We start from the raw sequence: 24,750 nt of genomic DNA on the forward strand, positions 1-24,750 counted from the left end.
TGTTTCTCACCATTAGAGCGTATCCTCTTCAAAAACAATCCTAAATTTACCAGAATATCTAATATCATATACAGTTCCAAACACAATCTTAATTTAAAATCTCTTCCCAACTTCATAAATGATCACCATTCTAAATGAGGTGGAAATAGTTGCTTTTAAACTTTTATACCTTTTCTAAAACCTAAACAAACACCTAGTTAAACTGTGACTGCATTCCTGTGGTTTCATACAGCAATGAAGCCTATTGTATCAGCTTCCGTGGCTGTGATTCAATTCTCTTCTGTGACTATTTTAACTCTGTAAATAAATTCACTGTAAAGTAGACAGCAGGGACATCGGTATTATTTTGCAGTGCATCTGCTGTTCCATATTTTAACAGTATAATTCTGTATTTTGGATTTACACCATGTGGTGGTAAGAGAGCTGCAGGTTCTTCCCTTTTTCACATTATCAACATTTATTTACAAGGGGTTAAGAAAAAAAAGAGATGCGTCTTTAATATCTGTTTTACTAGAACACCACTACTTTTGTGCTGAAATGGGCATGTATATGCCCACTGTGCCAGCTCCCTGTGAGAGGGAGAAATCAGTTTCTTGTTTTTATGCTGATAAACTACAGTTATCTCCTGTTATATGTGAACCGGTGACATTAACTGTTAAATTACACGGGAACTAACATTCTAACTTACAATTATGGCAGGTGTGACAACCCTGAAACATTACAATCTTATCATAAAAAGCAAAAGAACAACTACTGTAACGCGACTTTTTAAACACGCTCAAAAATCCCACATCTATACCTTCTGAGTTGTTAAACAGCTTACGAAGACAACGTGGACAATGACATTCATGGACAATGGTGAATGTCCTTACTCAGAATGTAAACTTACATTCCTAAGTGGCTTCTTGTCTCTTTTTTTATCCTCTTTCTTTCTTCCTCTCATTCACCCTGCCCTCGAAGTTCATTTCCATTACTAAAAAGATGGCGGTGTGATCCTTGAGAAATAATGAATTCAGACTTATCCTCCGGAATGGCTGATTCAGCTTTGGCAGTTGGATGCAACAATAACAAAAGATACCCTTGGGCTTTTGTGCGCATGAATATTGTTGCTGAAGCGTGGGTCCAAAACATTAACAATGCAGAAAAGGGAAAACAAATATCTTGCACACAATGGTTCATTCAAATGGCATGCTATCAATTATGTTTGTCACAAAACCAGCATCATATTGTGTTTGTGACTGCTTCTCATTGTGACAGATCTTGTGGAAGGTCTTTGAGTTTCACTCCCTGCAACAACTGCACATGAATCTTATTTTAATTACTGACTGTTCTATACTGCTCAGTATTGTTGATTCAGTTTGAAAAAAAAGAAAAGAGAAGATACTTGGTAAACTGCCTTTAGGCAAATGCAATGATAAGCTTTAAAGGACAAGGACAATAGTGACAAAACAGCTCCATTTCTTTTTTTTTATCCTAAAAAGCATATGCCAATATTTGTATTGAGAAGTATTGTGGGAACCGTATGTTGTTATATATAGTAATTGCACCGGAAAGGTATGATAGATTCAAAATATTCTGAACGTATATTCAGTCTTTCTGATCCATACTAACAACTTCTTTGGACAACATCACTGATTTTGAAATACTAATCTTAGTTTACAAAAGCCCTGATCTGCTGACACCTCAACAGTCTTGACATCTCAGGTCATCTGGCTGACATTCCAAATCACCCTTTATTCTTATTCGCTACACATCTGAGAGAAATTCTCCACACAACTTTCATCTCCTGTAACGTTTCATTTTTTTTGTTTTTTTTCATAGAGCCTCTACAGCCACAGGGGCAACTATATTCAGGTTTGAAAAAAATGTATTCATTTACTTTTCTTTCTTTTGTTTCTGCATTTCTTTTAATCTTCCACCTTATGGAACCATCTAAGCTAACATTAAAAATGTTTTTTTTCTGTTTATGATATATCATGTTCACCCTAAGCACTTACTTTGAATTGCTTACTTGTGGAAGGGCGATAGACACATAAATTTGCCTCAGCTTGAACCTTACAACCATGTATTTTTGTGTAAGGGGAGGAGATTGTCTCCTTAATAAATGCCAGGCTTTGTAACCCCTCTCCATTTACTTCAAGTAAGGTTAAGGGATCAAAAAAAAAATGCTGCCTGATCTCAGTAGCTTAGTCTGTAATATGACCCTAATGATGCTGCGCTGGGCAGAGCTGAAAGAGACTAATGGATAATAATGAAAGCATTCGACAACAGTATAAACAAGGTTGGTTTAAAAGACACTAGATCAGTTTCTTTTGTCAAGCAAAAAGCAAGTATAACGATCAACTCTAAATAATAACTTTCCTTTGATGGGCAATATTCAAACTTCAATGTAAAGACATACATGCACTTGTACAAAGATTGCCCGTTTGTTCCGTTTCCTTTTGTGACCACTTTAAATTGGGAGGACTCAAGTGAATGGCTTTCCACTAACTCGGGGGGGTTTAGTAAGTTATAGAGAAAAAATAAAACAGGGATGAACAAATCCGATGTACGCCAAGATACAACCCCCCACCAAAAAAACCATTTTGATTTGATTTGTGGTGAACATAACCACATTCCAAATGACAAAGAATAAAAAAATGTTTGCATTAAAGTAACTGAAAAAATCACCTCAATTTGAATGAATTTTTCAGCCGCAGACCTTAATCATGCAAAGATGATCTCCCCACCCTTTTCATTCCTGTGTTTCCTATCCTAAGGTAAAAAGATTAAAGCAAAGGTCTGGAGAAGTGCCAGCTTGCTGCAAAGGATATAATTAGCCTCAAGGGTCTCTTTTTTGGGGCCTGAAACCCTCTATTCTCTTCCTTCATAACTAATTCACAAGCCCTTGATTTTCCTTTGGCATCTCAGGGTGAGGCCTGCTAGCCATGCAAATACTTGGATGTGTTAAGTTCACTGACCGATGACTTCCCTGAGCTTTTTGGTGAAACAACTTAGCGGATGGTTGATGGTGTCAGTGTCATTTACCTAATTTCACTTCCTCTTTTACAACTGGCTGGAGTGAATGAAGACGAAACAAAGACTTTGGCTACGGGTTCATTGAGAGGAACAGCAGAAAATTACAAAACATGCTACTTGTATTCTCTGGCAATGATGTGAGTAAATGTTTGTGTTGTGTAATTTCCTGGCTTATTAAATTCTAGAGGAGAAAGGTTCCTCTGATACGGTACATGAAGGAGTTTCGGATGATATGGAGTTATGAGGGATGGAGGAGAGAGTTTTACTGTAGATTTATTCTGCTGTCAGCTCAGAGGAGGGGAGACTGTGTGTTTGTGTGCTGGTGAGCGTGTGTCAGAGTATATTGTGTAGATGCCTATGTATGTCTGTCTGTGTCTGTGCATACTGTGCGCGCGCGTGTGTGTGTGTGTGTGTGGTCGTAGCTGTCTTCCGAGTCGATAGACACACTCTGTCACCGCTGGCAAGTAATTGACAGCTTGGAGTTTGCAGTGACACAGGCCTTGCATATATTACCTCCATTACCTTGTGTGTACATCAGCCTGGAATTCTCCTTGGCAGTGCTTTCAGAAATCATCTCGCTTGGCAGGGGATTAAACAAACACCCTCTATTCTAGCTTTTGGGTAGGAATTATAAACTCTCTCACCCTCTGTCAGCCAAATAGGTAAGAAAGGTTTCCTTCTCTCTCAATGCTGAATAATTGCATAAATACAGGACTGCTAATAAGTGCTGCAGCACTTCCCACTGCTTTATCATACCATCAATCAAAAGTCAAGCATTGGAAAATCATGTTTGTTGTTCGGCACTTCATATAGTCAGTGACACTTTAAAAAAAAGATAAAAAATTGATCCTAAATGTAGGACAATAAAGTCTGGAAATGTTCCTGAACGCATGTGGGGATTTCCATGACTGCATCGTGCCTGTTTTTTTTTTTCATGTCACTTGAAGGTCCGAAGGTCACAGGGATCCAATCCCGGTTCCAGTCATGCCCCCTTGTATACAGAGACGTCTCCAAATTCTCTGAATCTTTTGCTGATATTATGTACCGCAGATGATGCAATGTTCACAGTTTACACAATTCTAGTCTGAAATGATCCCACAATTTGCAGACACAGATTTTTTTTAGATTGCAAAATCTTGGCTCACCTTTACTTCCCAGAGACTCTGCCTCTCTAAAGTGCAGTTTTTATGCTAAAGTATGTTACTGACCTAATGTTAGTTTAGTTCAGAAACATGTGCCTCCAGCTATTTTTGTTTAGTATCATTTACTTTTCCAGCCTTTTGTTGCCATTTGCAAACTTTTGTAAGAGTTCTTTCTGCCATCAAACTCAAGATGAGCAATTTTTTTTTTTGACGAATCAGTAAATCAGTAAATCAGTAAGTCTTAATTTCATCATTTGAAATGTTTTATTGTGAATAGCATACTGATTTATGACATTTGCAAATGATTGAAACACAATTTTGTTTCCACTTTAAACAAAGTCCCAACGTTTTTGGAATTGGCATTGTAAGAAAAAAAAATTTTTTTACATTAAATGTTCAGTTCTATGAAAAATAGCAAGGGCACCTTAGAGAGGATGACAATCAGAGATGACGCTACTTAATGTCAGCCAGTTTCCAGCCAGTTTCCAACCAGTGTAAGTGGAGGTACAGCCATGGATTTGGCCCTTGCATCAATAGAATGGCCCTCTCATCAAGTATCTGGATATTCTGAGTAGCTGTATCTATAAAATGTTAGGACTCAAACTTATTTGTCACTCAAAGTTTTTCAGCTCTGCCCTTAATGATGAAAAAGGAGATAACATTTAGAAAAGGAAAGAAAGAAAGAAATAGTAGAAGAATATAGGGAAGTTTTTTTTTCTTCTGTGGAATCTCCATATCTATTCACTTAAATCCGTTTGCAGGGGGCTCACCGGCCAGAGAAATGCTTTGCAGTAATTTGTCTTCTCCTCTCTCTTCTTCCCCTGCTTCCTGCTCCCCTAAAAATCATTAGTTTCACTTTTCATTAGGCTGGATCAATAAGGCGGATCATGCGCTGGTGGTGAGGCAGACACCCCCGCTCAGTCTCCCCACTCTTTTATTCATCGGTTCTCTTTTTCTCTGTTGCTCTGACATAGATTCCAGCTACAGTATCTCCTCAGCAACCATCACGGGAGGAAGGCTTTGAGAGAAAGTGGGTGGGTTGAAGAGCCTGAGAAATGTACGGGAGCCACAGGTTGGAGGATTGCTACCCAGCAAAGCAGAAATGGCCACACAGAACGATAAGCCACTGAAGTTTAATTAAGAACCTGTGACCTCTCAAGCTTAAGGTAATTTAAAAAATTGAAGAGGAGGAAAGAAAGTTATAATGGAAATGCCTTACTGACCCTCATTGTCTGGTTGGTCTTTAATTATTCTCTAATGGTTTAAATAAAAGTGTATTTTGTTTATCATGCTTTACATTAAGAATATCTGTGTTTGTTTGCATTGGGAAAGTGAACAGGGGCACAAACTGAAGGCTTAGTTTCTGCCCAGAGTAATGATTAGGGTTCAATAAAGCTGAATTTTGGCTACTTGTCTGCTGACTGCATTGTTCATCATTCCGAATCCAAGACACAAAAGTTGCCTCAGATCGAATCACGTACTACTCAGTGATAACAAAGCCATGTTCTTGTGATTGTGTCACCGTGCCTGTTAACTCAGAAACGCTTGCATGACAAATGTAAAAAAAAAAAGAGTAAAAAAATAGCTTGTGAAGCCAGTGCCTGTCCGTGAGTTGCTTTGTGCTGCACTGATTGGATCAGAATTGGCGAGAGCGATGTTGGGTTGTTTGATGTCTGTGTGTGCTCAGTTCTGACTCACCCAGCACTGTGAGCCTGGCAGGACGGGACCTCATGGCAGCCTGGACAGCCTGGCACTCAAACACTGCGTCATCCATCAGCTCGACACGCTGGATTCGCAAATGATGCTCCCCTGAACCGTGGTCGCCAATCACTGTGTAGCGTGGATAGCCTGCAGTGCAAACACATTTATTCAACCTAAACCACCTTCAAAACCAAAATATTGCTCATCTGCAACACACATTTGTGATTTTGAAGCTTTTCACAGGCAATATTTAGTTTATTATCAAGCATGTGTCCACATTTCCATGCACTGACATGAGCACACTAAGTGAGCTGCAAAAGTACATCAGTTAAAACACGGGGAAGAGAGAAGTAGATAACTTTACTGGTGCATATAGTAAAACTGTTAATTTATTAATTTACCCAATACATTTTCATGCGTGTTTTTATAGCACTCCTGGCCGTGTTAATGAGCTGCTGTGGAGGGTTGTTGCATCCCAGAGAGTCATGTTTCAATACAGCAGTAAACAGGAACAGTTCAAGTTTGACTTGGTTCAGTATTGCTCTGTGAAATGATTTATAGTTTAATAAGGGAGGAAAGCTAAAGAATATCCAAGAGACCTGGGCGAGTCAAGCTACACGGTTTTTAAAGATATCCCCTGAACTATTATCAAAATTTGCATTGTGAGTGCACTGTGCGGTGCATCTCTCCACGGGGGCAAATAAACAGGAAGAACTAACCAGAGCACAAGGTGGGATTTTTCACACATTCTCAGAATTGCTCATCTCTCAATCCTCCTCAATCCTTTTTCTCTTTTTGAGCTTGCTCCTATATTTCAAATGACTGTGGATACTATTTGAGGACTGAAATAAGAATTTATGTTTGTAAAAACTGCACTGAAAAAGAAATATGAAGTTCACGCTGAGAAGGCCTCTTTCTTTCAAGTTGACCTTCTGTAACTGATTGGTGCGGAGAGCAGAAAATTGAACTGAAGATCTTTACCAGGAAACAAGGCCAGACTGTCCACAGTGTCTAACTCTGTGTACTTTGTTCAGCGAAACAAAACTTCATACTCGGGGACTCGCTTGCTTGTCAATCTGCCTCCAAAAAAGTCTGTCAGTTCCGATCCAGCTGTCAGGTTATTGCCTACATAAAATATTAAGGAGTGAAATATTGATTTCTTCATAACATCTAACCCCAACTCACTTCATATAACCCTTAAAAAAAACTTAAGTTTTTCTCTGATCATATCTTTTCACAACTCGACAGACTATAAGTCCTCAAATTTGTCTACAGCCATCATATGCTCTTAGTCCAATTACTAATTGTTGCTTCACTGAATCCAGTAGCTGTTAATAGAGCGTGAAGTAGGCCTCATTATAGACTGGTGGGGTGAGTTACAGCCGATTAAACCTCTTTGCATTTCATCCTCCTACGTGAAGCCTTTAATGTTAAGAGTCTATACAGTAGGAGGACGAAGTACAAAAGAAGTCCTTGACAAAGATTGTTAACTGCTGAAAAGATAAACAGTTAGCTTGAGTGAATAAAGACGTAAGATCTGCTAGGTGGTGTTTTGATGTGAAACGAGTTGCAGTAATGATAGTTTATTTTCTTGGACTTTCACATTACTTGCTACAACAATATTGAACATTGGATCTTAAGTAAAGCAGGTTGTCAGGGCTAAAGGGTGAACAGGGACCTGATCGCAACTAAAGACGTCCTTCCCCCAACTGAAAATAAGCTGTCAAACCTTTTCATGCTACGAATGACGCCTAAAGTTGAGGAAGCACCATTCTGTGCACAAGGTCACCCAGAGAAGCATTTCACTTCAGTTTTATGTTCACTGATGAGATCCAAAGCAATAATGCAACTGTGGATCACAAGGGCAATGATCATTGGACAAATCACAATGACGTGAACTTGATTTGACTCCGCTCTGCCTGCTTTGCTTCACCGTGCCAGCCATGAAAACCATGAAAACAGAAGGAACTTCACACACTTTGTTTTGCTTTTCGTCATTGTAGCAGTGTACAAGCCGTGTCAATTTCTTTCCCACAAACAGATGATCTGCCAAGTTAACTCATCTGTGCCTCTGGCAAACTAAGAAAAAAGGATGTGGCTCTCTTCCAGTTTCATCTTTATGCATTAGCTGGATCCAAATGCATGTGCCATTTACATTTATGATAAATAGTAAATGATAATGATGTTATCATTTTATTTTTAAAGAATATAAATACATAAATGAGTTTGGCCACCTTATAAGCACCTTGATCACGCATTTTGTCAGTATGATTGAAATGACACTGGCACACATGAAGACTGATCGCCACTGCCTATGTGATGTGTTCCTACAAAGGGCCATTGATCTTAGATCTCAGCACATTTCAAAGACACAATGTGTTACTCAAAGCAAACAATGTAAAATAGGCCCATTAAGGAGTAATGAATCCATCAGGGAGAAATGGATTTGTCTTGAGGCTGAATCAATGGTGTACGTGCACGCATGTGTGTAACTATAGAGACACTAGAGGCATGGCCTGGTGATTTATAGCATTCACCTAGAACACGTTTTGCGAAGCTCAACCACCAGGGGATAGAGACAGGTTTGCTGCAGCTGTGAACAGGTGACTGGTGTTCAATTTGTTCTCATGAGAGGAAGGAGTGACACATGCTTGCTTCTACAGGTCTGCAATCAGCCTCTCCTCTCAAAATGTATACAAACACTTCCCTCTTCATCTTATACCATGTTAGTGCCGGAAGGATTCGCGTATAGCTGCCTCGTCCATTGTCTCCACCGTCATGCGCGGCAGATACATTTCACGTGATGCATATTCATGGCATTTGATTGGTATGTTGAGCCGCTGTGGGGCCACCGCACTTTTCTTTAATTAGAGTGGAAAAGCGTAACACAGAAGGGAACGGAGAGGAAATTCATGGATAGATAGGAATCATTGGCTTTTGTGCTGTGATTTCTCGCTCTGAATGGTGAAAGAGTTCTCTGGGTTTAATCACTGCTCCTGTGAATGGAAACAGGTCCCAGGCGGAGCATGCTGCCAGCGCAGCTTCTTTCTATGAATAGCCGAGCAGACCTATATTATTGAAATGCTCCATGCGACATTTGATTCACTGCTTTTTTTTGTGTATACATCTGCCACTTGCCTTTCATTGTGTACATCTTGTGCTGATGTACCATCACTCTTTTACTGCTCCGTATATTACTTATTTAGGTAGGCAGGAAAGATGAAAAAGGACAGCTGTGAAGCGCCCTTCTTTTTTTTTTAAGATATAAAGAAAGTGTCATCTGTCTCAACAGAAGGCACCCAGCTCTGGTCCGTCTCAGATTGGTGATTTTAGAAACCTTCCTTTTCCAGGTAGGTGGCTATTCCTCCTCACGTAAACCACTTTCATCCCTTTTTGAAACACTCCAGCTCTTTTCTAGAAGAGAATGGTTATGCAGAAAGCCAGAAATACTTAATCCTGTCTGTGACTATTAAGCTTTCCCCAGATGTGTTGTTTAAGGGTGATCTCCTGTCATTTCCTTGAGTGTTGCGACCCAGCATTATTTTTTTCTCTTCATATTCCTTCGCCTGACTTTGCTTGTTGTTGAAATGAGATTTCACCTTGAACATCCTGTCATGTTAAATCAATAAAAACATAAGAGGATAAACATCTCTGCTCAATTCTGAGCCTATATAAAATTGTGCTCTCCCTCTCTTTCATTCTGTCTCAAGCAATCATAAGTACTCTCTCCGTCTAACTCCTCTTCCTCCAAAGGAGATCCAAAGGCTGCAAGACTATTGTTTACAGCTACCTCTCAGCCTCCCTTGGGCCTGATAAGGACCTGAATTGAGAATAGAATGGCTTTACTGGGGCTCAGTCAGCCACTGAGGTTTAATTACAAAGCAAGTCGGCAACAGGAAAGTCTTTGCCAATGGTCAGAGGGTAGTAAACCCCCAATCTCTACTACAGTACATACGGTATTTAATCATTCATGACTGTAAGAGATATTTGGGTTTTAAAAAGGGCCACAGTTGTGGGATTGCACTTTGAATTGCAATTAACTCCAGATTTCTCAGCGGTCACTGTGTGTAGGTATATGATGGAAATCTCTAAAATAAGAAAGTTGCATACTGCTGTTTATCGGGTGCTGAGTGTATGTTCAAATTGCTATCTGCATTGGGAGAATTTCTGTATACATATATATATATATATATATATATATATATATATATATATATATATATATATATATATATATGTATAAACACTATTCTATTCCTCTCAAACTGTCGTTTATTGAATTTATCTTTCAATATAAATTTCAATTGAACTTTTTATTGGAAGTTTCCTTAAAGTCCAGCAATGTCATGAATATGCATAAGCCACGACTGGAGGAACAAAAGGTTGCTAAATGACAGTGCAGTAGTCACTTTACTCCAAATGAAACAATTAAGACAATTACGCACGAGGTGGAATCTAATTAGGTGGACATGAGCTACTTTACAAAATGCCATTTATCAGCCTGAAGCAACAGGGAAAGACCAGTGAAACGACTGATTTCACATCTCTTTGGATTTCACTGCTCCTCTGCCAAACACAAAGTATAACAGATTGAAGCCTGCTTATAGCTGAGGCCAGAATTAATGTTTAATTCTGCTTGGTCAAATTGAGTGATATAATTACTTCTCTTGTAATGTAGTCTTTCTTTAACAGGCTATGATGAGACTTCTTTCATCTGTCAGTGATAGCAGGTGTTTGTCAAAGCGTAACCTGTTGACATGTGTTAGATGACAAAAAGCAGCCATTTGAATATGAATAAATGAATAGATGAATAAATGCTGATAAATCTTGCATCATACCGGAAAGGTCTCTGCCAACTCCAAGTGCCAGGCCATCTTTAATCCACAGGACAACACCGTGGTATCCGGGGATAGTGCATGGTAATGTTACCGGCTGGCCTGCCACCACCACCAGGTCCTGTGGCTGCTGGGAAAACATGGCCTCTGCCCCTTTAGGAGAAAAAAAAAAAGAAAAGAAGGTGGATGTTAGGTCTGACTTATTTGTATCATTTTGTGATTCTAAAATACTCCACACAAGAGGTATGTGGAAGTTCAAAATCCACGTGAAGAATAAGTGACGCCTTCAATTTTTCAAACGCTAAATGAGAGTGCACAAAGTTCCAATTTCCTCCAGTTTCACTCAAACCTCATGTCAACTTTTGTTGGAAGAAGCCGAAAAAGGTGATACACAAATGTGGCACACCATTTTACTATTCATGACACAGAGACAAGACTCTGCTGGGATCAGAGTACAGCAGCAGGTTTAAAGTGCAGGCTAAGAGACAGCCATCATAGCTCAGCTTAGTTCTTTTATGAAGGATGTCACCGTGCAGATGGGCTGGGCCCATACACACCACAGCACACAACACAATCTTGTCTGCCAACACTGCTCTCGCAGCATACATTAACTCAAGCTCACACCCATGTATTCCAACTGTGCAGCTGCTTTTAACTGCACTGCTCTGCTGTGTGTTCAAGCAGAAAGTGCCGAAGAGTGAACTCTGTTGAAGGTGCGTTAATGGGGAGGGGGTACAGTGACAGTTAAAGGTGTATGTGAGTTGAGATTGGGGGGCTGAGATCAGAAAGCAGGGTACAGATTAGTGTACTTAAATGCACAAGCAGTCTGCCAATCAAAAGTAGCCTACACACACTGACATGCATTTACCCCGACACCCCCAGCCTGCTCCAGGAGCACACGCTGCAGCAGGTTTTCAACATGCAACTCACTCACTCACACTCTGAGGCACTTTTGTCCACAGTCTGTTCTCATTTTCAAACTTATACATTCAATTGTTTGCAATTTTTCAATTTAATGTCCTGCCTCTTTGATAAGTGTAGAAACACAAACACAGAAGCACCTGCTGCACAAACTGGCGCATGTGTAGCCATTACGCTGAAATGGCTCCATCCGAGCGCATTTATTTCACCTTAATCATATGCAAATGAAAGCCGACCAAAGCACGTAGTGATTCACAATAAGAGGGTAAAGACTGCATGGATTGTGAAAGCGTGTTGTCATCTTACGTCTTTGTATCACGCAGCTCCTTTGTGTGCTTAGTTTTATATTCAAATGAAGGTACCCACCCTTCAATATATCAAACCCCAAATAATCAACGGGTTCTTGTCATTTAAGAAAATGATTTGAATTGAGATGGAAAATCAGAATCTCTAAGTCGTCTTCTGCAGCCTTGAACTTTGTTCCATCTGACTGAAGCTGCAGGCACAAGTTTATATCTAAACTCACTCACATTCATGCGGTCTCTTCACTGTGTCCACAGCCGGAATTAGCCGTGCGCAACACGAAATACACAATCCTGTGCGCTGCCTCTTCCATCAGAACTAATATCAGTTAAGAAACAAAGTGGTTTTCCTCTAACCATATAATGAGCTTTTCATCATTCTGTGGCCCGAGACCAAGATGCACTTTGAAAATGTATTTTGTGGCTGACGTCGGCTAGGTGAAAACATCATTTTATATCACCCTTCAAACCCAGACTGCTTTATTCAGCTTTGACTGTTCCCACATGAGGAGCGTATCTCAGCTGTGTTATATATATATATATATATATATATATATATATATATATATATATATATGAGGCCTTGCTCACAAAATCATTTTAAACATGACGGGCCTCTATATTGTCTTGGTCATGACTTATATTATCAAGCAGTCCAGCCTGTGATATCAGTGATTTAACTCCGGAGGGATCATTCTCCTGCACATGCTTATAAAGTGTTCACGCTCGTTGTCTTTTGGACCGATCGAACAACAGAGAGAGAAAGCCTGTGATGCAGCTGCATGTTGTCATCCTGTTTCGTATGTTCAGTGATGTGTTTGCACACATAGATTGGGACTTGATCTATGCCTTCATGAAAATTCTCAGTCACACTTTAGTCCACAAATATTTGACTTTTAATCCAGTACATGCAAAAGTTTGAATTAATAGGTAAAAATTTCTCCCTCAAGTAAAGCGTGTTTCACAGAAAGATGTGTTGCTGAGTTCACAGTCAGGTCTCCCAAAGAAAAAAATGAAAAAATGTGTCATGGGTATGTCTGGTCACAGTTCCAAAATGTGGTAGTGTGACAGAAGTTGAGAGATGGTAACTTTTTTATGTCACCCGTTGTTTTTCAGAAGCAAACATTTATCCAATAACAACCATATTGCTCTGTGTTCCTTTCAAGGCTGCTTCCTCGGCTGACCCCAGCCTCAATGGAAGCAGGACCACAAAAAAACAAGAAATAGCAAAATAACGGGTCTGAAGAAGAGCTAAACTGATGAACAGAGGAGTCTTTGTACGAATGATATGGAAGGAAATAAGTTCTCTTCTCTTTTTGCTTTTTGAATATCTGTGACCTTTATCTCCAAGAGAAGCTCTGTGCCAGAAATAAAAGGTGTTTGAAAGGCATCTAACTGGCAGGGAAGGTGTAACTCATGATGTAATTATGGGCTTTATGAGGATTTTACATTTTTTGATCTGAGGTCATTCTGGGAACTTAAAACAAATCTATGGCACAATGTCAGTGGAATACTTAAGAGCAAGAGAAAGAATGACCTGAACTGAACAGAGCTGCAAGAAGCGCGGCTGCCATGTAGCGCTGAAACTGAATGACGGCATGATGGTTTACTCATCAATTACACTATAATTGTGGAGACAAATCAAAAACAACCAAAATCAAAATTCTATTAAATTTGAACACACACAAAAATGAAAGCAAAAGTCCAACCTCTGAAACTTTTAATGTCACATTTTGAGATGCAAAACCTGGTCTGATGTCCGACGATGTCTTCTTTAAAAGCAATTTTCTAAAAGTATACTCTTTGTTTCCATTCCAATAAATGTCCTCAAAGGACTTTTAGGGTACAAACAGAATCAAAGAGTTAACTGACAAGCGCTTGTACTTGTCACTTAATCAGTTTAAAGTGACCTCCTTCATTCGATTTAAAGCCTGGCTGGGTTTTGCAACAACAGTGTCTTCATAGAGACAGAGCTGCAGAGAAATGGGTTGATCTGCAGCAGAGCGCTGGGTCCTCCATCAAGGTGGCGACATTCATTCATCCATCTATCCATCCCCCCTGCAATGAATAAATCTCTGTCACATCTGTCAGGTTTATCCTTCACTAGGCGTGTTGGTAAAAACAACAAAAAAAAGAAAAGAAAACTCGCCACCACGCATGGCACGAAGTGGGGAAACGACAACCTGTCCCCTCTCCTAGCGATGACAAATATTGTCATAACTGAAAAGTGCAATTAAGAATCAAACACCTCACTTTAGTCTTCATCACTGACAGTAATAGGAGGGAAGGGAAGGCGATTGTGTTCAGGTGCCCGCAGAGTTGGAGATCCACATTAATGATGCTTTATAAAGCATCCTAATGGGATTTACTGGAGAGATTGTTTCATAAAAAAAAAGAAAAAGTAAATAAAATAAAATGGAAAACAATGTAGGCATGCTTATTTGGTGTGAGTCAAATGGGCCTTGACTTCAGGTTCTCTAAATGTGTGGGCACACAAAGCGGAAACAGACACCCTTTGTCTGTCGCTATAGACACTGACTGACGGCCGTATGGGTATTTCACAGGCCTCCAATGTGACTAGACCTTAAAAAGAAGGAGAAAAATAAAAGTTTACATATTGTAGTCGCTTTTCAGACTGGTTCCTTTACTCAAAGGAACTCTAAGGATTTGGATAATAAGGTGGCAGACTTTAAACACAATAGAAAATAATTGTTTTTATTACCAAGGGCAGAGAAGTTACCTTCTTAAAATGTTTGTGAAAAATATTGTAGGTTTTTTGCTTTCCTATATCAGTGTATTTGATTCCCCTTCTTTTTTTTTTTTTTTCTACTTTGGCATCAAAAGTATGTTTATGTGCATGGAATCAAAGACTGTGGCTCATGCTGGGTTTGATTGAATACCCAGCATTTGAAAGAGTGTGGTCAGAAATCTTTGATGAGGACTGCCCAGTTGTTTCAAATGGTGTGGAAAAAAAAAAAAAGCAGGAAGTTGAAAAAAAAAAAAAAAACTGAGCCCAAAGCCATATTCATAATGTGGACCAGCACTTTGCTTTCCCTAATGTTGTCATTTCACTTCAGATAATTTGTTTACCATTGGACGACTGCTGCATTTCTACACTCTCCAGCGTTATTTTCCCCTCAGTGCTAACTGCCCCCAATTTCATCGCTCTTTGCCAATCAGGCCCAGAAATTACCGTTACGGACACACATCCAACCCACTTCAGAGGAATAATCAGCATGCTGTCTGTGCGGCATGCGGCCACACAGCACCAAAGCTTAGCCCGTGATCATTATCAAAAACTATTACCCCGCTGGCCTTGGCATTTTATACCAACAGTTTAGAAGCACAGGAGAGTGTCCTGATAGGGAGGGGTGGAGGAGGCAGATATGTGTGTTGGTATTTGGTAGCGAATGGTCAGTTTCTTTGTTTTATGTCACTGCTGCTGGTCATATTCAGTTTCTATGAAAGTGGAAGGACTGGAGAGCGAACTGGTGCGAGTGTGGGGGGATATTTTTTATCTCCCTCGAATGCACTGTTGTTGCCATAGGTGACAGGCTGCTTGTTAAAGGTGTGAGGTTATAGGGACAAAATCAACTTATTCTTATAGACTGTATTGTAATGACCCGAAGGACTTGCAGTAAGTTACATGAAAAATATCATCTCCGCTCCGCGCAGCTCCAACTGCTTCATTTGTTTAAACCACACGTGCATAGTGCACAATGCAGGAAAAAAAGTTATTTTTTTAACTTTATGACCAGCTTTTCTTTTTAAATCCTCTCTGAAGCTTTGTAAATCATTACTTAACTCCAGCAATGAGGCTTCATAGGTGTTTAATTCAGACCTGTGATTCCGAACAAACACAAATCCCCTGCAATATAGATTACTCCAGCAAAATCTTTATCTCTACCAAATGAAACTTGTTTCCCTGTCTCTCTTAATCAGACAATAATGATTATTCATAAGCGAACAACTCCACCGAATATTCTGGAAATCTTACCATGAGTCTAATGGCTGTGATTTTATAATTCCGTGCAGGATAATCATTAACTTGACAGGAAAGCAACACAAAAAAGAAAAAAGAAAAAAAAAGACCTTGCCTGTGGTTCGAAGACTCTTCTCCGTGTTTGTGAAAATGAGTTTCAGACGGGTGATAAATGCATTCAGTGAAATGTCTCTTTTTTAAAAGTAGGGGACACCAAAAAAGTTAACAGGCCCAGTTTCAGAGGTGTTAAAGTAACATTATTGCAAATGTGTGACAGAAACGTGCCAGCTAATTATCAGACCTAACTGTTGAAATTCACACTTTAGTCATCTTTGCACTAAAGTATGATTTATTCATAATTTGACTTCAGAAGTCACCTAATGATTCAGATTGGCGTAATTGATCAACCACCCGTAGACCATCAGTCTCCAAAACTACATGTCTTTCACCGTCTCTAGTCTTACAAGGAAACAAGGGTAACACTTTTAGTCAATGCACAGTATATGGTTTAAGTAAAGTTCACCATTTAAATACACACAAAGCATTCTATATTCTGAAGAAACAGCTACTTTCAGAGTAAAGGAAAAGCAGGACTCGCAAGACTTCCAATATTTGCCACTGCATTTATCATGCTTGCCCAGGTAGGTGTACTTTTATTAGATTTGTTTGTTTCTTGTCCGACATTGGAATTCAAAGATGTCCAGCCTGCTTTTGCCACAAACACAAACAGTGAGACGACGCGATGCTGAGCAGTTCTGTTTCAAGGGCCACTACATTAATATAAAAATGTAATCCCTCGGAGGCAGCCAATGTTGGTAACCAATAATGAATATTTCATAAAGCTCTATCTAGCCCATAAAGGGAGGCATGTGTGACTATCAATCTCATCAGAATGTTCAAATCCTTTTTTCCTGCCTGTCCACTTGTAAAACAAACACTGTATCCAGACTGATAATACGCTCGGCCCATCCACGCCATGATGCCTGTCATTATGAGCAAATTTTATCGGTGGGAATGCAAATTCATCAAGCGGGGAAGATAAACATCAGTGCGGCTGGAAGACACTGCATTTATGCCCCCTCTCACATCGTGCATTAGTGGAGCATGACAGTTGCCAAGGCACAATCAAGACAGATCGCATCCAACAACGACTTCTAAAAATTACAAATGGCAACAGCGGGAAGGCCTTCCAGGCACTCGCTTTATCATCGGCTACACGGCCAGAAGAAGCAAGATTTCATGGACATCAGAAAGAGGAGCATCAGGGGCTTCAAATGCTTTATTAAACCTTCTTTGGCTGCTTCATCTGCAGTTTCCATACAGTGGGGGTGCAGAGGTCATTAAGGAATCATGAGCCATGGAATGGATTCAAAATCCAAAACAAATAAATACTCCACGGATTGATAAAAGGAGAGTGGGCTTTAATGAAGAGCAAAGGTCTTCTACGCTGTCAGTTTCAAAGCTGTCCGAGTACAACAATGCACACAAAGAAATCTAATTGCTGGATGTGTATGAGATTTTGTGTTCAGAAGTTCTGTAAACACAAGACCTAGTCTTTCCACTGATTGCAATTACTGTCACAAAGCAGCAACTTCTGTGGGATGGTTTCCAAGGTAACTTCAGTTCAAAGAGAGTGGTTGAAATATTCTAGTTAGCATAAATGCAAGTGAACGCCACCTAACCCTCCTTCCCTGGCTGGTATTGATTAAAAAGTGGAAATAGAGCGATTCACTGTGCAGACCGGACTACTTTTTTAGCATACACTTTGGCATGATAGGAAGCGGGGACATAAAAGAGATGCAAATGAGGGAGTTTGTGAGTTCAGATAGAGCCTGATTGAACAGGAAGGGTCCCTTCTGTTTCCCTATCCCGTCATTATATCCTTTCTTTGTCCACGTTGCCTCTTCAGTTCACTCCGCTACTAGAGTATTTCTTTAAATATTTGTTTTAAGAGGCCAGGCTTGCTGTTGTATTGCTGCTGACTTATGAAGACTTCAGAGTTTATTGAGTGTTTGGACATAAAGACTCTTGATAATTCACTGAGGGAAGATTTTCGTGCAGACGAGGAGCCTTTAAAGGTATTCCAACTGGATCGACATTAGGATTGACCATATTCATTATGAAACAATGAACATTTGAAATAGACTCAGGTGACTGGCTTGATGGATGGGGTGTAGAGAGGGTCTTAGTCCAATGGGGAATATCATATATTCTGAGCCAGAGTCCCATTTTTCCATTACAGGGTATGTCAGAGGCACAGAAAGCTGCATTAAACTGCCTTTTGTCCAGCCATAACTCATATTTTGTAGGGCTGACAAGATAAAAGTGTACCTTGACTTTCAAGACTTGGAGCATTTCTGTCTTGCTGAGTGAGATTAAATCAAGAGATACATCAAAGCACTTGGAAAAAAGAGAAAAAAAAATCTTAAAGGGATGTTTCTGGTGGTTTGGTAAAAGCCGCCCCACTCATATAAAGGTTTTAACATGCCTTCTTTAACCTGTCAGTTATTCAGTTCAGATTCATTGCCAGCTGGGACAATGAGACTATGATTTAAATGTTCATATAGCGTACCTAGTTGCACATTGTTAATGAACACATTTTTGAGAGGTGACGTGGGAGAAAAAGGGTGAGCGGGTTAAGATTTATAGAGTTATAACTATATCTGTTGAAGTATCTCTGGCAAAACTGTGTTGTGTGTTCCTCGCATTCTGCTTCACACAATCTCTTGAAGGCAGGCATCGGCAGTGTGTTCTTCACGGGAACATTTGGAGCTATGTAAAGCCTTTTCTTATGTCTGCACTATACAGCAGCAGGCAGGTTGAGCAACGGTTGGAAGACTAGAGGCTACCTATAAGAGAAGTTTTCTATAACAGAGTCACATCTTTCAAAGAAATGACAGCAAGACAGCTTACAATGCGATGGATGGATGGATGGATGGATGGATGGATGGATGGATAGATGGATAGATGGATAGATCTGGAAAAAGAAATGCCGTCTCAATTAAAGAGGTGATTTCAAAGAGCTTTCTGTTTCACAATCTCCATTAAACACCCTCCAGACAGTGGAGACATCCATTTTCCTCTCATCGTCCCCAGCCAATGCTTCCCTTGGAGACGGCCTCATCTCATTCTTCTTCACTGGCTGCTGTGACATTGAAAGAGACCCCTAATCAAAACATTTGTCTTTCTTTCAGCCCGCGCTCAGACCGGTGAATGAGAGCTGACACCGGAGGGAGACGTATTTGTCCCAATCAGGGCCTCATCTCCGTGTCACCGCCGGGCGAGTGTTTCATCTCGACAGGGCACTGATGAATCCGCCACTTAGCCTTGATTTGGAGGAGCGGCTCGCTACTGCCAAAGTGCCAGGTTAAATCACAACGTCAGTGGCTCAGCCATGGCCATTACAGGCAACACAGGCATTCTGCTTTTACCATAAATGCTCATAAATGTTGCAGTGTCAAGTGAGCTGTGATTAAACTGGTGAGGTGTACTAGGATTAGAAGTGTATTGCCTTTTTATGGCTGCATTTGCATGTTTGTGAGTGGCATGTAAATGTCAGTTATTATCTTAGGTGATGTCTTATTTCATTTATAACTTATTTTATCTTCTATGTGATTTGGAAACAGGTCGTTTAAACAGGTCGTTTAACGACGTCCGTCTTCACACGTCGTGGAACCGCTCCAATTCACAGTTGGCTCTTTAATATCCACTTTGTATGCCAAACCTGCCTGGTTCAAATTCCAAAACACCTCTAAAAACAGATCACCTTTGCCACCATCTAGCAAAAACATCTCTCTTGCCAGTCTCTGTTATACCATTAGAGAGTATCAAACTTATCTCCTGTCTGGTTATCAGGTTGGAAGGTGTCAGCGGTGCTACCCATTAACACAGGCGATGGGGATGAGTGTAATACACTTTGGATTAAACCAAATACATGTAAGCTGCTGCAAGTCCAAACCTGCTACATTAGGGGAAAAAAAGCTTTTTGGGAAAGTGGGAGAACCCTGCTTAAATGTGTGTGTGTGTGTGTGTGTAAACAGAAAGATGAGAGTCAGACTCCAGCTAGCTGCAGAACCTGTCAGACAGAGTGGAATGTTGTTACAAGACAAGGGAGGAAGGGAAGCTTTATCAAGGTGTGCAGGATAACACTGACATGAGATAAGAGACCTGAGGAGGAACTACATTATGCCACACCTTCACTAAGAGGACTGTCAAGATGAGAGTAAAGAGATCCATTTCAGTGTGGGAGCCACCATAATACTTGACTGCAAAAAAGCCATTACCTTTTCAAGTGTACACTCTAACTTTAAGCGCATATAAGGCATTAAGCAGACACTCTATCCTGTAATTTCATTTGGATTCCCAAAGCCTTTCTTTGAAATCTGCCCTTAAATGGACAAAAAACATTATTTCCGGAGAGCCGAAGGCAATGTCTCTAAAGTGGTAAAAAAGGATGTAAAGCTGTTGTGTGTTTTGAACGAGAAGTCTGCTTTCATGAGAATTACAGTGAGAACACCAAAGTAGACGCCTGTCTGCCGTGTTTTATAAGCAAGTTTTGGACTTACTGTGTCCTATACTGTCCTCTACAAGACTATGCGATTCTTCAGCAATTCATCACCAAGGACCAAATGGGAAATCTAAACATCTCCCTTTGGACTTCCTTTCATACTGCCACCTCGTACACAACACCCTTTTCATGAAAATCCCTCAATCAAAGCTTAATTTGCATTTCAAAGTAGCTTTTTACAGCCATGGTGAGGACATAAAATCACATCTGCCTTCAAATAAATAAATGGGAATTCAAAATGGTGTAAAAAAATGATATAAAAGCAAGGGCTGGCAGAAACCCGCGCTTGTCATATTTTATGCCATTTACAGTGCATTAACAAATGCCATAAAAGTGCACAGCTGTGCAAGATGAAGTAGTCACAGGATTTAGGAGACTTAAGGTGGTAATATAAACCAGAGGATAATGATAGGAAAAGGTTTGCCAGAAACTGTCAGCGAAAAAACCTTCAACTAATTGATAATGCTTTACTTTCAAGAAAATTTCTCTGCAGAATTTTGAAACACTTTGAATCGAATCATATATTTAAAGAGCTGTTTTGCTTCTCTGAGGTCCTCAGCACCTCAGACATTTTCTCAGAAAATGGTCTGCCTTTAGCAGATGCAATAAATCTTCCTCTGTGCGACTTAAACGAAGCATTTTAACCCAGAAGCCACATAACCAAAGCCTGCAGACTGTCAGGACAGCTGCTATCGGCCCTTACTGGGACTTGGTGACTAAATTCAGAGAGCATAGCCTCCAGTGGATCATAAGAGTGGTTTGATGCTGAATCTCTGGTACCTCTCATCTCAGGTTACTGTCTCTCAGTGCTCCTGGCCTCCCCTGGGGCACTTTGCCACATTCAACTCAGCATCCTGGTTACCAGACTGTGAAGTCTCAAGAAAGCTTTTTCTGTAAAGTTTTTTTTTTTTTTTCCCCAAACCTTTTTCTCTCCTTCCCCCCGCCCCTTTCTTTTGCCAAAAGCAATGCCCGGGGCCATAATCTTGCTGCCGATTGTGGCGGAGCTTTAAACTCCCATGCTCCTCCCATGCAACCAAGCCCCAGCTCAGCGCGGTCTCTATGACTCTTTTCCATTTTTCCAATTTGATGCCAGCTTTGCTCTCACCAGTTCTAATTTTCTGTGCAGGTAAAACACTTAAGGGAGATGTAGCTGAATCTTTGAATTGAAAAAAAGAAAAAAAGAAGGAAAGAAGAATACGACAGGGCTCCTCCACACTCTCAGCTCAGCTGGGTGATGATTTTACTAATAATTCTTTTGCAAAGAGTCGCTCCCGCTAGGATGTGCTTACATGTGACACTGAGCTGTTTAAGAGTAGTGGTCAGACATTACTGAGTCACTTTTTGTGGAGAGTGTAAAGTTCACCAGCTAAATCCCTGTGGCTCAACAAGCAGCGGGTAAGTGAGTGACCCAATAGTTCCTTCAACACTTTGTATCTCATTACCAAAAAGGCAGGTTTGTGCCAGTGCCTATTACTTGCAGCTTAGCTCTACTAGAAAAAAACAACAACAACAGGAAGAGGATAGACAGAGAGCGTGGACTGCAGGTCTAGTGTGGGTTATAGAGTGGGGAAATATCCTGTGCTGCCTTTGCTTTAATGAGAGCACATTGGGAATATAGGCAGTTTCAGACAGAATGCCACACATTAAAAGCAGTCATAAAAACTGTGCCATCTACCATGGAGTTCTCTCCAGGGAGTAGCTATACCTCATTATATCAAACGATCTTCCATTTAGACCTGTTCATGATCCAGCATAGGTCCTCACCTCCTCTGCACTTAGTGTGCATGGATGCGGGGTTGTGGAGGCATATCTTCAACCACTCTTAAGTGGTGATGACATGAGTTTTAAACCAATTAGAAGCTCTCTCAACAGAAAGCAGTCGCGGCCTTCTGCAGTTTTAACTGTGCTCTCACCGGCTCTCGTCGGCACTTGCCTTTGCTCGCCTGGTCACTGAACTGTCTCTGTGACTCCAGCACTTGTGCAGTTACCCATGGTTATTACCCGTGGCTGCCATTGCCGAGGTTGTCAGAGCCTTTGTCCCACTGAGGGGCAGGAAGCCAGCTGCAAGCTGGAAAGTTCTGCAGGGCTCTCATTCAGGCACACACACATAAGCATATGCACACTATCAGATGTACACACAATCAGGCACTCATAAATATGGACATAGAAATGGAGTGCCACTTTTGTAGACACTAATGGAGATAATGTTGCACTATTAAAGGTCAGGTCAGGTGAGATTAGAATGGCTGCCTGAACTGACAGGGTGACCTTTAGTGAGCTCGTCCTCTCAGTGAGACTTCTCTCCTGTTCTCCTGCAGCATCTCTGTGACGATGCCTTACTTACACAGCCCAGAGGTATGTATTTTATGTATGCAATAATTTGAAATGTGACCTAATAGCCTGCCCCGGGGCTTTAAAAAGTCTGTACTGGACTCTTCATTTCTTATGAAGTAGAAAACAAAGGGACTGCATGAGCTCACTGAACCTACATGAAGTCCTGCGATAATAAACAAGAATTTTTACAAAAGGCTGAGAATGGACTGTTGTTTATAAATGTGGGCTTACAAATTCTGTACAAGCGGATTTCAGTCAATTAGTTTGGTTGCAGTATGTCGGAGTGAGTTCAACTGATATGATGCCCTTTTGGATGATAAACATCTGACTGTTATCATTTTGCAGGCAGGTGCTAGAGTGTGTGCAAAGATGAGTGTGGTTGCTGATGTCAGTGCTATCCTTCAGGTGTAAGTGTAGAAGAGTGCAGATATGTCTCCCAGGCAGTTTAAGACCCCACAGGATGATAGCTTACTGCTGCACCTGGCTGCAGAGGAGCAATTAACATGTCACAACCTGAGCCTTCTGACCTGCGCTTCCTCTGCTCCTCTGCCTCTCTGCCTCTCCCCACTGCTTTATCCCACTGCTGCCAAACCCCAAAGATGACTGAATAACAACAGCTAATTGTGTAGAGGTTCATAGCAGGCATCATAACTGCTCCAAATTAAAACAGCAGAGCCATGGTCTACTCTTGTGTGTAACACCATTAATTTATGCCGTGTGATACATTCCGAAATCCAGCTGCCTTTACGTTGCACAATACAAAGGATCATTTCCCTGGTTAGAGATTAATGACTGCTCACGCCCATGTAATAAAGTTGTCCAAAATCATTTATGTTTATTGCAAATTGCTTCTGCCAAAGTCTTGTTAAATAACAAGAGGGACGTATACACCAGTGAATAACTGTCTGCCTGATAGGAGAATTCTTGAGTGCTTTGTATCAGCAGAGATTGTGACCGAAATGAGTAGAGTGTATTAACATATATCCTTTGTAGTGACACAATTATTACCACGCTGTTCTTTCATACCCCCATTCAACCTTGGCTGAAATAGTGCTGAAAATTAGTAAGATGTTGCAGGTCTTAACCTGTGTACCTCTGTGACCTTGTGTGAAAAGAATATTTCAAACACATTAATGAAATAAAGCTGTGTCTGATGTCTCTTTATTGATTTACATGTGCATATTTTCATGAGTAATTGTTGCTGCTATCAGTGCATCTCTGGTGAATGGGTATTAGAGGACGAACATGTGCTGGAATATTACAGGTTAAGGCCTCTGAAAATCTACATGTATTCTATTAAGAGGATGAGGAGAAACTTTCTTGAAAGAAGCCTTCTTATAAAATACACCCAAACAAAGTTGAGCTTCTGCAGAAAAGAACTCTGGAAGGTGAGATCCAAATCTGGAAGATGAGAATCGGAAATCTATAGTTTTGCCTTTCCAAGCACGTGTTAGTGTGATTTTGATGCAAGCAGCTCAGAAAGGGTGAAAACAGCAAATTGTTTTGTAAGTGCACGTCTCTTTTGGGTCGAAACAGCAGGGGTTCTTCAGCAGCTGCTAGAATGATGAACCTAATGATACACCGAATGTTATCACTATTAGGCCTTGTTGCAGATGTACTCATTGATCAGGATTAATCCTGTTAGCTTATGCTTCGTGTTCACATGCATATGCACAAAATCAGACAGTGCGTATGGATTTATTGGTGTGAGATCATACTTTTTCATTTTGCTCGTTCTGTAACCTTGAGAAGTGGATAACACCTGAGTTCTCATGCACAAGATTAGAATCAGGTGGTTCAGAGAGAGTTTGAAAGTAACTGTGCTGAATGAATGATTTCATGTGGAACCCCAATTCCAAAAAAAGTTAGGACACCGTGTAATATAAAGGCAATGTAGAAAACTGTTCGGTGTTTTTTATGATTTTTATCATTGTTATTATCATTTTAA

General features: G+C 40.4%; 1 protein-coding gene across 4 annotated transcripts in view; it reads right to left on the reverse strand.

Annotated features, from left to right (window-relative positions):
• The window catches only part of kirrel3b (kirre like nephrin family adhesion molecule 3b), a 160,179-nt gene that overhangs the window by 51,362 nt on the left and 84,067 nt on the right, over positions 1-24,750 (reverse strand). For all 4 annotated transcript variants that reach the window (XM_072392830.1, XM_072392829.1, XM_072392828.1 and 1 more), the window contains exons 3-4: positions 10,700-10,849; positions 5,859-6,008 (exon numbers count right to left, since the gene is read on the reverse strand). In XM_072392830.1, coding sequence (XP_072248931.1) covers positions 5,859-6,008; positions 10,700-10,849 — 300 coding nt within the window. The remainder of the gene's footprint in view (positions 1-5,858; positions 6,009-10,699; positions 10,850-24,750) is intronic.

Source organism: Leuresthes tenuis, unplaced genomic scaffold, assembly GCF_036924035.1.
Source record: "Leuresthes tenuis unplaced genomic scaffold, fLeuTen1.0.hap1 SCAF_9, whole genome shotgun sequence".
In the NCBI taxonomy this organism is placed as follows: Eukaryota; Metazoa; Chordata; class Actinopteri; order Atheriniformes; family Atherinopsidae; genus Leuresthes; species Leuresthes tenuis.